The sequence below is a fragment of the Hyalella azteca genome, unplaced genomic scaffold (assembly GCF_000764305.2).
Source record: "Hyalella azteca isolate HAZT.00-mixed unplaced genomic scaffold, Hazt_2.0.2 contig10446, whole genome shotgun sequence".
NCBI classification, from domain to species: domain Eukaryota; kingdom Metazoa; phylum Arthropoda; class Malacostraca; order Amphipoda; family Hyalellidae; genus Hyalella; species Hyalella azteca.
This window is the reverse complement of record NW_025940486.1, coordinates 142,132-158,496: the sequence shown is the minus strand read 5'-3', so window position 1 is coordinate 158,496 and position 16,365 is coordinate 142,132. Positions and strand designations below refer to the sequence as shown.

At 37.5% G+C, this 16,365-nt stretch overlaps 3 protein-coding genes across 6 annotated transcripts in view; 2 read left to right on the top strand and 1 right to left on the bottom strand.

Annotated features, from left to right (window-relative positions):
• Positions 1 to 3,930, top strand: part of LOC108682658 (MOB kinase activator-like 2) — a 107,895-nt gene extending 103,965 nt beyond the window's left edge. For all 4 annotated transcript variants that reach the window (XM_018171870.2, XM_018171871.2, XM_018171868.2 and 1 more), the window contains one exon: positions 155 to 3,930. In XM_018171870.2, the coding sequence (XP_018027359.1) occupies positions 155 to 651 (497 nt within the window). In that variant the 3' untranslated portion in view covers positions 652 to 3,930. The remainder of the gene's footprint in view (positions 1 to 154) is intronic.
• LOC108682660 (ubiquitin-like protein ATG12) lies at positions 3,663 to 6,420 on the bottom strand. The gene is made up of 3 exons (XM_018171872.2): positions 5,891 to 6,420; positions 5,422 to 5,558; positions 3,663 to 4,987 (listed from the first exon to the last, which is right to left on the bottom strand). The coding sequence occupies exons 1-3, from the start codon at positions 6,234 to 6,236 to the stop codon at positions 4,865 to 4,867; spliced, it is 606 nt and encodes a 201-aa protein (XP_018027361.1). The 5' UTR covers positions 6,237 to 6,420; the 3' UTR covers positions 3,663 to 4,864.
• A 9,353-nt stretch (positions 6,421 to 15,773) lies between these two features.
• LOC108682652 overlaps positions 15,774 to 16,365 on the top strand; it is a 32,549-nt gene continuing 31,957 nt past the window's right edge. The window contains exon 1 of the mRNA XM_047882433.1: positions 15,774 to 15,941. The gene's annotated coding sequence lies outside the window, so the exon portion shown is untranslated. The remainder of the gene's footprint in view (positions 15,942 to 16,365) is intronic.

Sequence of the window (16,365 nt, the reverse complement as noted above, 5' to 3'; positions counted from 1 at the left end):
TGAAGTAGCACCGCAGTTTTTTCTTTGTCTGTTCTTACTTCACCATTACAAGAGCCTCTAAACAAGCGTTTTTGTTTGCTTGTCTTGCTGAGAGAAACGTTATGCTCCAATTCCTGTGACGTGCGTGGCCACTAATGATCGGTTTGTCTTGCAGAAAATGACTTCCCCGTGTCGTTCGAATCCATCGTCAAGAAAATTCATCGACTACTATTTCACGTGATAGCCCATCTTTATCACAGCCACTTCCGAGAGTTGGTTCTGCTGTCGCTCCACGCGCACCTTAATTGCATATTCGCCCACTTCACACTCTTCAATGAACGCTTTAGATTAATAGAAGAAAAGGAGACGGAAATATTACATGATCTCGTGCTAGCGCTACGACTCCACCCTGACGATAGAAAGCCTGATGGCAAGGGGGAGAGCAGCGCCAGCGCCGCCCTGCAGGAGGCCGTGAGACACTGCAGCGCTGAGTGTGGTGGCAGTGGCAGGACGTCTCCTGCCATCGCCAACACGCCGGGGGTGGACGCTGCCGAGCCTCTATCAGGAGCAGTTAGGCCTGAAGAACCTCTAAGTTCTTACGGTGCGCCAGCTTCTCCATCAGAAGGCGATGCGCCCTTTATAAGTCCTGATGTTACTGATACAAGGCCATAGTTATCTGGGTTTCTAGCTGAATAAATAATGATGTAGTCTAGCTACGAGAATTATTGTGGTTATTGGAAGTGATTCTAGACCACGATGACGATGTGATCTGGGCCTTCACTGACGCATCCAGGTGCTGTTCGCTTCATCCGAGCGCACTAGATTACATCCCCAGATCTCACCATTCTGTTAAAACGTTTCTGTACATAAGTGTTGTAAATGGTATAACTTCCTATGCCTAATAATGAAAATAGTGATACTATTTATATTCTAGGTTTCTGTTGAATTTGTCAGATGTCTTCTAACGAATTAGGAACATTTCACCGGGAAGTGCATTGTGTCTCTTATAGCGAGGCTTTCGTCTGGGCGGCGAGAAGTCAGTGTAAGGTTAAGGGCTGAGCTCGTAAGGGCAGCTCAGACAGCAGTGCTTTTCCATCATTTACTATTTAATAATTTCTCTCGTCTATCAAAGGTCTACTTTGTGTAAAATGTCAGTTTTATTTACTCGGAATATATCGATTATCATGTTGCAGTGAGGACACTTCTTGGCCTGTCTGCAATCTAGTTGGAATGGCTCTGCTGTCCAGAGTTTCCTTGTCTGACAGCGCCACACTAGTCGATATGTGATGCCTCCTCATTAGCTTTCTGTTGCAGTACAAAGCTTTCCAAATATGAATTTTTAGCCAAAAGGAATTATTGTTCCAACATTTGATGGCATGTTATCTACCTTCCTCTGAAGTTCGGTTATGGTCATTCGAATATTTTTTTCGTTGTCCGATTATTTTAATCAATGGATATATAAGTCTGCTGTAATAGCAGACAAGGAATTTTTCGTTTTGACCTGTACTTGCTTGTGTTAGTGATCATATTGCTTGACGCACAGTGCGATTTCATGTATTTTAATTTCCCATGTACTTAAGTCATTCACTGCAACATTCATCCTTCGTTGACAGTTTGATCTGTTTTGCGATGGTTCGCTGTGCAGCCCGATCATTCTTTTATGGTAATGGGATCAATACACAAGGATTAAGTATTGCTGAAAGTTGTTTGTTCTTGTGCGGTTTTTATCATAGTCATTCTGCAGTGCATTAAATATCTTCCATAATCTCCGCTAGTTTTTATTTGTAAACCGCCAAGTTATCTGAACTTTTTTCACTTCGATGCTAGTGCCAACGATGAATTTATAAACACCGATGGCTTCTCGTGAGCCACAACTGCTGCATTGGCATTCACATAAAATGTCAGTACCTTGGATGCTAGTCTATGTTCTCCTTATTCTTCTGTTGCGTGAAGAAAGGGTTATTGATCCTGGTACTACTGATTGATCTGCAACTACTAAAGGTAACATAATGGGTGTTGTTCTGACTAAAACGAAGCGCTAATTCTTTCAAAAGCTAAGAAATGCCTCGTGCACAAATATTATATTGCCAATATTTATATTCTTTCCTTTGTGTTTGAGAAACGGAAGAGGACCGCTCACTATTCAAAAAGTAAATGTTTAGCTATCACCAAATATTTCTCTCCTACCTTTCAAGAATGCCTCTACAATCATCTAGTTGAACTCTTCCATGAAGTTGGAAAAATTCTCTCGCTAGACGAATTTTTAGCCTTCAAAATTAGACAGTGCTATAGAAAGGTGTCTTAAATGCTGTTAGCTTAAGCTCTATCTATTGTTCTTGTTACTCACCAACGCTTCTTAGTTGCATCATATGATCTACACAGTTAAACGAGAACTGCCTTTCGAATCGTCTGTTGTCTCGTGTGTTCTCGTTGATATTTAGTCCTGAAATGGAATCGCATGTGTGTTGGTCTCCTGATTTGTGGCCTAAGATTCAATGATGAGCATCAAATAAGTTATTGATCGTCGAGTGTCCTGGTAAACGTTGGTTGTTATTTACTACCGCCACTTGCAATCACAATTATTCACCCAAACTGTCTATGGCGTATTCAAAATTAACTCTGCAAATTCGATGTTCGAACACGGGTTTGGAAATATATTTTTTTCGATCGTATGTTCCTATAGCACCTGCCTCGCAGCCTTCGTACTACATTCTTGCCTCATAGCTAATCACCATCGCGTTTACTCCTGCTGATTAATTGTTCTTACCGGGGTTCACCATATCATAGTTAAGCTTTGCCAGCCTGGTCTTCGAGGTAATGCGACTAGATAATAGATGCATTAGATACCCCTCTGGTTAAGATCCCTCTTTTGCATGGTTAAATTCAAATGTTTGACCAGGGTACAGTAACCTCATTGTTCTTGAAGAGAGTAGTGTAATAGGCATTCGTTCCATGTATTAATTTCAGTAGGTTTCCTCACGGATCTTTTTCGTATTGGCAAGTTGTATGTTAGTACCTACAGCCATCGTTGCTGTTTATGTTCTTGGCATTAAGTTGACCATGTATTACGCACTTATAGCGCGTTATAAACGATTATCTTGTATTGAAATATGATAATGGATCTTCTACGAATTGGCATATATCTTGAGGTTCCGGGCATTTGGTGAACATGAGTGTAGTTGCGAAGCATTTCTTCCTGTTGATCAATTCAAGCAAAGGTGTACGAGAACTGTTATATAAAAATGCCGTTGATAAGCATTTTTTCACAGTCCATTTGAAGTCTTGCGTTGCGTAGTTGATTAAATATCTTGTACACGTAAATAGACTCGATTGAAAACTATGCGTCTCATGTGCTATGGCAAATCTTATCACTGCCTTTGTGTTGGAACGTTTTGTGCAGTGCTAAACTTTTACTCCAGATAACAAAGCTAAATATGTCGCGACAGGACCCATAGGGCTTACCCTTTCTTGGCCGTCTTTAAATAGTTAGTGGAGGAGAGTTAGCTCGAAGGGAATCCTAAGCTCTAAAATGAGATTTGAAAATTTTTTAAAATAATAGTATTAATTTGAAACATGCGCTCCTCGACAGCACAGTAAAAGAGATTAGAATTTTAATATGTGAGGAGCTTCAACCGTAAGTCAGCATTATCTTGTCACCGTGTCCTGGGGAAAAAACACTTGGCAACATCTTTGGCATGTAATGCGCAGGGAAAGTAATTTTTTTTAAAAAGTTAAGAGATGGTCTTACAATATACGCAAGGTCTCTCATCCATGCTTCTGTTAAACTTACACAATAGACGCGGTTTAAACAGCACTTCTGAATTCCGCATACAGTAGGTTTAGGCCCCATTCCCATGTGATATTCCGATCCTACATGGATCACTTAAGCGAGAAAAAGATTGTTTTGAAGATGCCTATTAATGCAAAATAAATAAAATAATTTGCACTTAACAATGGTTTCATTTTATTACGAAATATCCAACTTTCGTGAAATAAAGAACAGGAGATAATGCAAGGTTATATTAGCGTACTGCTGAAGTCGAACTATGATCCAAGAAGCTAAAATTACTGCAAAGTTTGCCCTCGCCACTCGGAAATGCATCATTAATTTAGAAGGTTAAAAGAGGTAAATTGTGTGACAACACATTCTTCAATGCAATTGATACCACATCTACAAGGCGGACGCCTAATTCAATTAATGAATTGGACAAGTCATAGCTACTCATCCATGAGACAGTCTTCTAATTGCGTGCACTACTAGAGTCTATCATTCTATAGATTGTTAAATACATAAAATTGCGTAAAAGTTCAAGTAAATATCACAGACAAGCGCAATTCCTCTCCATCATAGATCTAATGGATCTCTCATCCTGATAAACTAGCTGAAATCGAACAAAATATGCTTCTGTCAGTATGATGTTGCATGGAGGTTGTTCCCTCAATAGTTACAATTATTCATCACAATTCCCAACAGCGATTCAAAACTATTGTTGGTAAATAGCACTCTTATTTGTACCACATGACGTGCATGCAGTGAATGTGTTGATAAAACAAAATAAACTTGAACACATTCAAGCTAAGGAGCCTTTTTGACGATAAAACGTTATATGTCAGTTTCATATAAATTAAACAAAATATATATATAATGCCTCAAACCTGGTTTTGCTGTTTCAAGCACCAAATTCTATCAAACATTAGAACGAACCTCGAAGATGCATCTTCTGGTTTGTCCTTCTTTAATTTTGGTGATGAATGAGAGTAATGAATTTAAATCACGATGAATGTTCGTTATTAGAAAGAGAAAACTTATGACTTATTCTCTAAGCATGTTTGCCTCAAGATAAACGAAGACGTACATAAAGAAGTTTAAGCCAAGCACAATAGCTCAGCCCCAAGCCTGAGTTTTGCTGTAGTGCAAGACAAGTTTGTTGTCAGCACCAAAGCAGGAGTAGAGGTTGTCGAGCAGCTCGTCCGGCGCAGGCGCATAGCTTTGGTTCACATAAAGGAACTGAAATAAACAAGGAAAATATAATAACAACATCTATCTACCAGGATTACTTATGGCCTGAATTAGACTCCTGCAATTTTAGTTTATGTATGGAAAAATGCAATATACAAAAAATATAACTCAGTACTCACTGCAGTGAGTAATAGAGAGCGCATATTCTCGTCAACGAAAACGTGAAGTCACGGACAGACAGACAGACGGACGGACGGGTATGACGAGCACAATAGGGCTTTTTTCCATAAATGAGAAAATGCGCTAAAAAGAATGCCATCTTGTTTTAACCAAATTACACTAATTGGAAAATACTCATGAAAATTGACAGTCAATTTTTAAGAAGTGTCTTAAGAAAAATTTGCAATGTTGAGTTAAAAAATATTTTAATTTTGAAACACTATAAAAATTTTAGAAATATTTCTAAGTGATCTATGCCTTACCAAGGTGTCAGTGTCGGGCAAATGAGAATATTTCTTAATGAAGGTAGCCACCCAACCGACAGAGCGACTGCGTACAACACTCCACTTTGTTTTCTTCATAATTGGGGCATCACCAGTTGCTTTCAAAATAATCTCGACTGCGAATTAAAAATGTCATTAGGATCTGTAAAACCCAGAGGGAAAAAATCTGGTACAAATAATTAAAAATAACTTGAAAAGCTTTTTCATTATGAAGTTTTGCAATGTAAGAATTTTACTGAAATATTAAACAAACAATTGGATCTTCTGATAAATCTAGTATAACACATACATCAGAGCTTACCTCCTACAAACACCTATTGTTGTTTGGAATGAAATGTCCAACTAACATATTTACAATCTTAAAAATTCAAATATTAAATTCATACATGGTGACATGTGTACAGTATTCACAAAAATTCTTATGTATAAAAAAAACAAATACCCTTACTTTTCTCATCAGTGCTCTTATTGTGAGCCAATTTTCCAGGCGTTGAAGCTGCAGAATCCACTGTTTGAGAGGTGCTACAATCAGATGCTGGTGTAGAGGCTGCATCAGGAACTGGGCATCTTACTGGATCAGGAACTGAATCAGGAACTTGAACTGTTGCTTGATTAGAAGATTGTTCAGCCAGTGAAGGAATAAGTTGTGTAGAGCTGGCATCAACAGCTGATGCTGAAGTTGGATCGTCTTGAGGCTTGCTCAGGTCACCTGATGCTTCTTGTGAAGCTGCCCTACTGATTTCAACAGTACTCGTGGAAGAAGCATGTGAACTAGACGTGTTTCCATCTGACATGATTATGTTATGCCTGTGAAGTTGTTATTTCTGCACAATTTTCATCAAATCAAATTAAATGAAAAAAATTATTTGCCAGCATAAAAAAATGAGTACCGTAGTTCTCTGGTACATCAATTCTGGTCAAAATAGCCCCTATGCAAACTCTACCTATTCAAATGCATGCAAATTGATAATTTTTTAGATCAATTTTTATTTTTCATGGTTTTTTTACATTTCAAATAAAAATGAAGCTTTTGGATAGGTTTTGATGAAAATTTTATTTTAATTATGAAGTAGGTATGATTATGATGTATTTCATGGTCATCTCACAATTGGCTGTCTTAAAACAGTACCATAGTATATAGAGTATAGACCATCAAACAAGGTAATAAGGGACAGTTTTGAGCGTTTTTTGTTAATAACTTCTTACCATGAAACATTTTATAAACAAGTTTGGGCTCATTGTACAGGCCCTTGCAAGGGCTATTGTATGGCATCTCTAAAAAAAATTCCATATGCCATTTGTAAAGTGACAAACGCTAAATAAAAGCATCCCTAATTATCCCTGGGAACAGGGTTATTAATTACACTTGATGGGGTAATTAGGGACACTTAAAATAAAACTTAGTTTTAAAATGTTTGAAGCATGCAGAGTGTACTCATCCATTACTAACAGTACTCTGAAGTCCTTGTCTTCCTTTGTAGAAGATGTAGATGTAAAATAAATATTACATTTTCTGTGATTTTTACTCGTTTTTCTTCTATCAATATGATATTACCAAATCCATATATAATATAAGTAGGATAACATAGATTATGCATGTACATACATATACAGTATGTATTCATAGTATGCTTTGTCTCTGTCTGTCATCAAAAATTCAAACCTTAATTTAGAGCACTTCTGAAGATTTTAGAAACTTGAAATTCAGCATGCATGCTTATGCTGCCTAACAATTCAAGATTTGATCATCAGAAGTAATGATTTAAAAAAAATTGAAATTTTTTTAATTAAAAAAAACTAAAAATTCACAGTTGGGAATAAAGTTTTTTGTCACTAAATTTTACAATTGCTCAACTAAAAGGTAGAAAATAAATAAATATATAAAAAAAATTTTAAACCACATTTTTCTGGTGGTTACAAAACTAAAAACAATGAAATAAAACTAATAAAAAAAACTTTTAAAAACCAGATTTTCTCAACAGACAAAAAAGAAAAACATTTACTCTTACATTATAACATTAAAGTTATGTAAAATATTATGTAAGAGTAAATGTTTTTCTTTTTTGTCCGTTAAGAAAACGTGGTTTTCATAACGGACATTTTTTTTTTCATTGTTTTTAGTTTTGTCACCACCAGAAAGACGTGGTTTTTAAAAATGTTTTTTCATATACTGTAAAATGGGGTTACTTTGACCGGCGGGGTAACTTTGACCACTTTTCGTTTTTTTGACAAAAACCCCCAAAACTCAAAAACGATTTGACATAGAAAAATTTTGTCAATGGCCATCAAAGGCCTAATACTGAGGCTATGTAACACAATAGAAAGATTTAAAAAGTTTGCATATCTAATAGGTTAAAAAATTAATAGTGTGACCCACAAAAAAGAGCGATTATTTAAAGCCTGTCAGAGTACCCCCTCCAATTTTTTTATTTTTTGGTAAAATAACTCCAGGTTTTGATGCATTGTAGTAGAACTCTTCTAGTTACATATTCAAAAGACAAATTTTAGGAAAGTGTCATAGTTTGCAAATGGGGTTACCTATATAACATATTTTATGTTTGATACACCTATTAATGTATTTTTCTTCATGTTTCAAACTCTACAGAGTCTTATATATGGTAATTTTATCTTAATTTTCAAACCGGTCAATGTTACCCCGTCACGGCTGCCATTAGGTGGTCACATTTCGCCCATTGGGAGGCGGCGCCACACATTTGCAAACAATGACACTTTCCTAAAATCTGTCTTTTGCATATGTAACTAGAAGAGTTCTACTACAATGCACCACAATCTAGAGTTATTTGGAGTTATTTTACCAAAAAATTAAAATTGATTTTACCACCCAGTCGAAGAAACTCCAAAAGCTGGGGTAACAAAGACCATCACTTTTTTTGAAATTACATCAAAACTATGAGAGGCAGGAGCCAGCAATTTATGGTGAGTAAAGCTAGAGTATAGACCTGTATTTTGCATGTTTCAATTTAAGTTTAACTTATCAAGTAAAAAAATGGCATCGTTTTGAAAAAAGTGGTCAAATTAACCCCATTTTACGGTATTTATTTATGTATCCACTGTGTTGCAGGTAGTACACAGGCATGGAATATGTCTACTTGGCGAGCCAAGAATGGATTTTTTGAGCAGTGGTTTTATGGGTTTGCCAGCCGTGATTCCATTTCTTCAAGCCGTAAAATCCATATCTTGGCCATGAAAAGCCATTTACAAGCCGTAAACTTATTATTTACAAAGTCCCATGCACATGTTACCCCACATCTCTAATTTTACCCTAATTACAGTCACCAACATTTGTCTTCACTTAAGCAGCAACTGAACAAGTGATAATGCAGTCTGACCACTCTGGCGTGACTGCAGCTACGTAATCTTCAAGGAAACATATCGGGTCAACTTGTTATTACATTCTGCATGTTATTTTGGCAGGAGGCAGGAGCATTGAAGTATAGGTATATACTGCGGATTGTGGAGTCACAAATTTTATTAAACGACATGTTTGCAAAGTGCAAACCGCTATTTTTTAAATCAAACAAAAATTTATGACATTTGAGCTGCAAGATTTGATACCCACTGAAATTATGATATTAGAGCTGCAATATTTCAGAAAAAAATAGGACTTTTCCAGCCCTGGCACTGGTAGTACATTGGTCTGATTTAGACTGCTGCGTCTCAGAATAATTTTCTCAAAATGAACTGGGACAAACGGGTCAAGACAAGAAATTACCAGGACAAAAATAATGGGGCAGAGTGTAAAATTTGTCCTGGAATAAATGTATGAACCGGGACAAGACTTGTGTCCCGGACTTTAAAACTTGTGTCCCAGTAATTATGAAATGATACAAGGCAGGTAGAAATGCTACAAGAATTAACATAACAAGACAAGACATGCCTTGAATATTCGAGACAAAATGAGACTTTCTGAGCAAGCAGATTAACGAATAACAAGTTAGCTCCTGATTGTTAATGAGCAATTGAAAGTCATGTGCAGATGTGAAGACATTTGGCTGAAAAACTAATTTAGCAGGTAAATTAGTGGCAGATTTAGCAATGTATGGCTGAATATTGATTGAGTGAATGTTGATGTCTAGCCTTTAACCAAGCCTTATGCAATAATTGTACAAGTTCAGTATAAGTGTTCCATACAAGTTCAGGTGCGCATTGCAAGTTTGTGACATCCACATTGTCTATTAGTCAGAGAATTAGAAGACTGTGGACTGGAATGGTCCTCTTTTCTCTGCAGTGCAAGATGTCAAGAGTCAAAGGCAACATTTGAAAATTTTTTAGGAGCTCAAAGCTGGTACAACTCAAAATGACAGAGGTCACAAGGTGTCAGCTAGACCAGCAGCCAATGTAAACTATGTGGCAATATTTACAAGGCTAATGATGGGAAGTTTGGGAACACATCCTCCACTCTCAAGAACCTCTATCACTACAAAATGTCATATAGCAGGTGCAAGTGTTACTGTGTTACACCTCTTATCTCAAGATTTTTCATTACAAATGGAAATAAAACCAGAGCAAGGGCTGTCACTCAAGACCCTGTTGCTGGAGGATAGATAGGGTAAACGCAGTATATTCCAACATCGTGAGTAATTCCGTCACCTCTCTAGTTTTTCCTTTATATTAAGCTTTGTTTTGAATATAGGGATTTGGTAGGTTTCCATTCTAAAGGCTTTTTAATAAATATGGCAACATTTTGTGACGTTTCATCGTTGCTGACGCGTAGTGAAGTATTTTGAGAGTCATGTGAAGGCAACAGAACTTACGTAACGCATATGTTTTTTTCATAGTTTTTCATTTCTCGATGCGTCCTTAAAGTGTCGGAATATACCGCGTTTACCCTAGCTATCATCCCAGACCCAGAGGGCCAGAATACCCATATCAATATAATAGCGGTTTCAGCATTTATAAGGCTGTAGACCTGTCACCAATTCTTAACAATAACATTGCAGAACATTCACAGCATTTTGCAGTCTTGAACTTTGAGCCGCGAGATTTCATACCTACTGAAATTATATGATATTAGAGCCGCGATATTTCAGACAAAAATAGGACTTTTCCAGACTAGCATACGGTTATTTTTTTATAGTTTTTCATTTCTTGATGCATCATTAATGTATCAGAATATACCGCGTTTACCCTATCTATTGATTCTATTTTCTATTCTACTCAGACTGGACCATCTAGGGTAAACGCGGTATATTCCGACATCATGGGTAATTCCGTCACCTCTCTAGTTTTTCCTTTATATTAAGCTTTGTTTTAGTTCCATCATCAATGTAGGGTAAACGCGGTATATTCCGACATCGTAGGTAATTCCGTCACTTCTCTAGTTTTTCCTTTATATTAAGCTTTGTTTTAGTTCCATGCGTTCATTNACTGCAACGGGTAACATTTTCGTCTTCTTTGTCCATAAATCTGGAGATACATTGCCACATCGAGAGATCACAACCTAACGCCAACTCGCAGGTTGGGTTGGTTCGCCCAGGTTCCTTTTAGATCAAAATGCTATCTAAAAAAAGGAACTTGGCTGACTTAACCCAACCTAAGAGCTTTTTGTAAAATTTCGATGAACAATCCGACCCTTTATATAAAGGTGAGTGGGTAACGTAAGTTACGTAACCCCCATGTTAGTAAATAAAGGTGAGTGGGTAACGTAAGTTACGTAACCCCCATGTTAGTAAGTCGCGAAAAAAATCGGTTTTCCGATGCCGACCGCCAAAAATGGATTTCAGATTCATAATCTACACCCCAAAAAACATATAATTAAAAAAAAAAAAACACCCTTTTTTTTGGATGTAGTTAATCTGCAATAATACCGGGTTGATTTTTCGATACGTTTTCATATATTAACATGAGAATATATTAACTATACAGAATTCCACACAGTACATGTCATGACACAGTTACATGTCAAGGTTAAAATAAAAATGTAACATGCAAAAAATTTCCTCAAGAAAGTTCGATTCTAGCTTCTAAGTGAAAAAAAAACACTGGCATAATCTGTCCGATTATTTTTGCAAGCTTCAATACATATGATGGTTGCGTTGTCCCGGGGCTGAACATTTTACATCCGCCGCTCATAATGCGCTGTAGGGGTCTGGGTTTTAGTCAGTACCGCAGTCGTATCTTGTCGGGTCTCGCTAAGTCGCTTGTTGGCAGTCGTCATAAGTTTATTGTGGAAGAGTCCCATTAGTTGACAGTCGTTGAAAAAGATAAATGACCTATTATTTTAGCTCGAAAGTCATTGTAAAGTAAAAAAAATTGGTCGATAACTTCAGCGAAAGTCGTTGAAATTCCAACGACTATTGCCACTGTATGAGACCTGCCTGACCTGGTCTGCGTCAATCCTGGCACTCTGGACTGTATTACGGCAAATGTGGAAAACGTCTATCTTTAGGCCTTAGGGCCGTGACTAGAACTTTCCCACCATTTCCAGAAGCAGAACCGCAAGATTTCTGCAGATGAATTATTTCCTATCTAATTGTTAACAAAAGTGCACAATCGGGCCACGAGATTCTAATTGTATTAAAAATTTATCACGTTGGAGCTGCGAGATTTCAGAAACAAGTAGGAAAATTCCAATCCTGTATAATAATTACGGTAACCACTGGGCCACCTTGCCCATGGAGTGCTGAAAATTGTCCTGGTTTTCATTTGCAAACCGGTAACAAAGCCTCTTGTCTTTTCTCGAATGCAAACAAGTTCCCAACGCAGCACGCAGGAGCGGCAGGACTGAAGGAGTCTAGTCTGATTCGCTCATGTAGTCAAGTCATGTTGAATCTGTGCAAGGCAGCAAGTGACATCTAACACCGGCACGTTCAATTCTGACTTTCTGAGTCAGGCAGCAGCACACTATACTAGTCTGCATGACTTCAGCCTCTTCAGGCAGAATCAAAGCCATTAGCCAGTGTCGCAGCGACACAGCCTGGGTTCCTTCATGTTGCTCAAAAAAGTTCCCTTTGGAGAGCAAGCAACAGACTTACAGAGGCCTTCCATATTCTGGTCCAGGGTAATAGGTACTTAACTTAAACTTGATCATTACAAACAAAAAACCTGGAAAATTTTCAAAAAATCCATTAAATAAAAGAAAAATAGAAAATATCTATAAAAAAAAGAGACATTTAAACAATTTTATAGCAAATCTGAGGTACTATACAATTGAAACAGTTTGTCCACTTTTGATCCTCCTTTTCATTTATAGTCACTCACCTGACAGACTGCAGAGTGCAGAGCACTGTATCTAGGGAAAGCATTTCACCTTGAGTGGAAAGCTTTTTTATAAGTGAACCTCCATTTCTAGAATTCCACCCTGCCCGGCCTCCTTGCCAATTCTGACCAGAAACTGGCAAACAGAGCTGGGAACCTGGGATCAAACCGGCGCCTCTCTGCGTCAATCCTGGCACTCTGGACTGTATTACGGCAAATGTGGAAAACATCAATCTTTAGGGCCGTGACTAGAGCTTTCCCACTAAATTCCCAGTTCCCACCATTTCCAGAACCGCAAGATTTCTGCAGATGAATTATTTCTGGCACCCACGCCTGCATGGCCCAGACGAAGGCGGGCCACCGCACACTGCAGAGATCTAGTCAGAGAGCTATAATCTATATAAGTGATGCATCCATCAAGGTTGTATCTGAATTGGCCACAACCAGTAGCAGCAACCTGAGTCTGCCAGTATGCACGCCAGTGGCTGTTAAAGGCCTGAGCTAGCTGCCCATATGACTCATCAAAAGAAATTATTGAACAAGAGGACTGAGGACCTGTCACTGCTGTGCGCGCCTCTTCCACTGTTTCCAACTTCCAAAAGTGCAAATAAATTTATGCAGGAAATTTCTGAAAGTCGGATCCTTTGCTATCCTCCTCGAGGCCTTGTCACAGGAATGCGATAATTTATTTTACATTTTGGCTTATCCTATACGATGAAAGTATGTTTCATAATAATATGCGATAATTTGAGTAGTTTTAACTGATTTGTTAACTTCAATGCAATAGTGGGTAGTCTGCTTTATTTCGCTGTATTTTGAGTGTCGCCGCAGGGTTGAACCAATGTACTTCAGTCTTCAGGTAATGTTAAATAAATGGTTATTAATGCATGCAGGTTAGTTTTGAATTTATTGTCTCTTAAATTTATGATCCAGTAATGTGCAGTTTTCTACGTAATTTCCTTTTGTGAAAAAGAGTTTGGGTATTGCCGTATTGGATATTCATAAATACGCAATTATTTCACTTTTAATTAATGCAATGTGACTTATTAAGGGCTAAGAATTATGACTCTATCATCAAAACATTATGTCGTTCATCAGCCTCAAATAATTAACTTGCCACAGCATATTTACAGCGGGTGTACAGAAACATAGAGGGAGCTGGCAGCGTCTTCTAACGTGAGTGGTTGGAGCGAGACTCAGTCTGGACAGCTAAAACGAGGCGCACTAACTCGGGCATCCACTCAGTGAAATTAGACAGGTCATCAAAACCTATCTACCGTAGCTATCTTCAGCAATTCAACCGCACATTAAAATCCTTTAACCGTACTCATTAAGTTTCTACATCGGCAATTCGGCATGCACTGGAGATGTTCACCATACTTTTAATCAAAGCACAAGTGTTAAGTTGTTTATTTAAGCAGCGCGAGCAGCAGCCTTGTGCCTGGATTTTTTAAATTGAAAGTAATTTTTGGCATTTCATTTTAGTTTTTTTACGCACTATTACGCATGCGCATGATTCCTGAGGATCAATACACAAATGTGGCAGTACTTGGTATTAGGTATGGATTAGATGTGTATGCGTATAATGATACGAAACATATGTTCAGACTTGAAATGCATAGCACAATATCGAACCCGGTGGAAGTATAGTAGCTATTTCAAACAATCGTTTGAAATAACTATTGGAAAAGCTGTGGTCGAAGGACCTGTTTTTAGATCGGCGATAGGAAATCGGCGATAGGAAATCGGAGAACAGCATCGCAGTACTGATAACGTTAAACACTGGAACTTCTGGAGAAAAATGAAAAAAAAAACTTCTTCTGGAATAAAAAAAGGAGTTTGTAATTTTTAGAAGAACCATTAATTAACAGGAAAAAAACGGCTAGCTTAATATGTTTATTTTAAAGAAGCTACAACCTATAATGGGAACATGAAAATGTATGAATATGTTTAATGATTTTTAGCTTTAGGAATATATGAGGAAAGAAGTATTTAAGAAATATAAGGAATGTAATGGTAGCATGGGCAGCTGATACTGGAACGGATGAGTGTGAGTACGGGCGTAAAGGCATGAGAAAACATGTGAGTAGATTGGAGAACTTGTGCGTTTGACTGTGACAACACAATGACTAGGAAGGAAAATGCGATGAGATATCTACAGAGCGTGTGAAAGGAGACAGAACAGAAGAGGATGGAAAGAATTACATAAATTTAATGGAATAAAATAAAATTGAATGAATACCAACCATACTAAATAATTATGCTCTTGATGCTTCTTTAGCATGCGTGTGAATTATTACTCTGAATATATTTTAGTCACTTTGGATGTTTAGAATGTTCATTTCGTTGGATATTTTACAAAACATTTTTAAATGCTTATATTTTAGTCCCCTAGAAGCTTCGGGTTATGAATTTTTCGTTATAAAAATTGTCATTTTCTTTTCGAATTTTTACGCATGCCTCTGAGCCGCTTGGGCTGATTCAAAGGTCTTACCTAAGGTCACCACCCTCCCTTATTTTAATTCAACAGCTTTTGTCGAATGAGTTTGACCCGTGAACGTTTTCAACGTGGTTTAAATAGCACCTTGATAGGACAAGCCGCCTCGCGCTCTAAATTTAAAAGCAAGCATTCATGCTCTTTTTCAGTTTAATAGATTCATTATTGTTTTGCACCGGTTGAAAGGCCTGTCGATATATGGTATGTAGAATTTAATTGATTTGACATGATAATTTGTTACAACATAAATGTATTATATGGAAAGATTTGAGACACCTTAAATAATAACTTAGATATAAACGTTAGTTACACAATAATACAATAAATAATTTTCCTCTACGTAGTTAAATGGTCAGAGCTTTTCTTAAAAAAAATTATCGGAAGAATGAAATATCCGATACAGGGTCGCGGCACCTCTCATCACCGATTAAATTTTAGATTTTATCCCCTTTTAATTAAGGATACACAATTTTGCAAGTCAATGATGAACTTATTGCTTCTATCGAGTATTACGTAATGTAATTTTTAATGCAAATAGTTTTTAACGCAATGGTGGTGAAGACTTTTGTGAGTAGTTTCTCCGACTACTCACAGGTGGCGCTAGTGGTGACTGAACAATGTCGTTGTGTGGGTGCAGGTTCTTCTCCGCTCATGGTGCATTTACCCTTTTAACTTACCCGTAATAGTTAATAAGTGTTAAAGTTGTAATAAAATTCGAATAACATAATGCCCAGTGTCAAAAGTGTAGTGCAACACCGTTAGGCGCTTCGCAGTTAAGAAATGGGTAAGTTTGAAGCACCTTCTAATTGCCATCTCAGGAGATGAAAAAAATAGCCTCCGGGCTGTTTCTCTCTCTCTTGCCCGTGCTCGAGTAAAACACTTCTGCCTTGCCTTGAAGTTCTACCCAAAAATTTTTTATCTACAACATGCGAATATATGCTATTTTGAAACGTGCTTAACTGGTATGTCTTGCGTAACAACCAAAAACTGATTGCAACCCAGATATCTTGGAGTTGAGGAGATCGCTACGCATCTTAAAAAGTGATCCATGATCCATCTGATGCCTTGCGCTATGTGCAAACTGCGAGATAGACTTGATTCGTGAAGCAACATATATACGGTAATTTATGAGTAATTATATAGAAGTTAGGCTAGTTGATCGATTATCGATTACTCGAACGTAATGCGGAACCGAAATTCTGTGGTGC

Excerpts from the sequence above, each read along its gene's own strand:
- LOC108682660 (XM_018171872.2), bottom strand. The coding sequence starts at position 6,236 with ATGTCAGATGGAAACACGTCTAGTTCACATGCTTCTTCCACGAGTACT. Across the intron at positions 5,559-5,890 it reads TAAGAGCACTGATGAGAAAA|TCGAGATTATTTTGAAAGCA; the intron begins GTAAGGGTATTT and ends TTTAATTCGCAG. Across the intron at positions 4,988-5,421 it reads TGCCCGACACTGACACCTTG|TTCCTTTATGTGAACCAAAG; the intron begins GTAAGGCATAGA and ends TGTTTATTTCAG.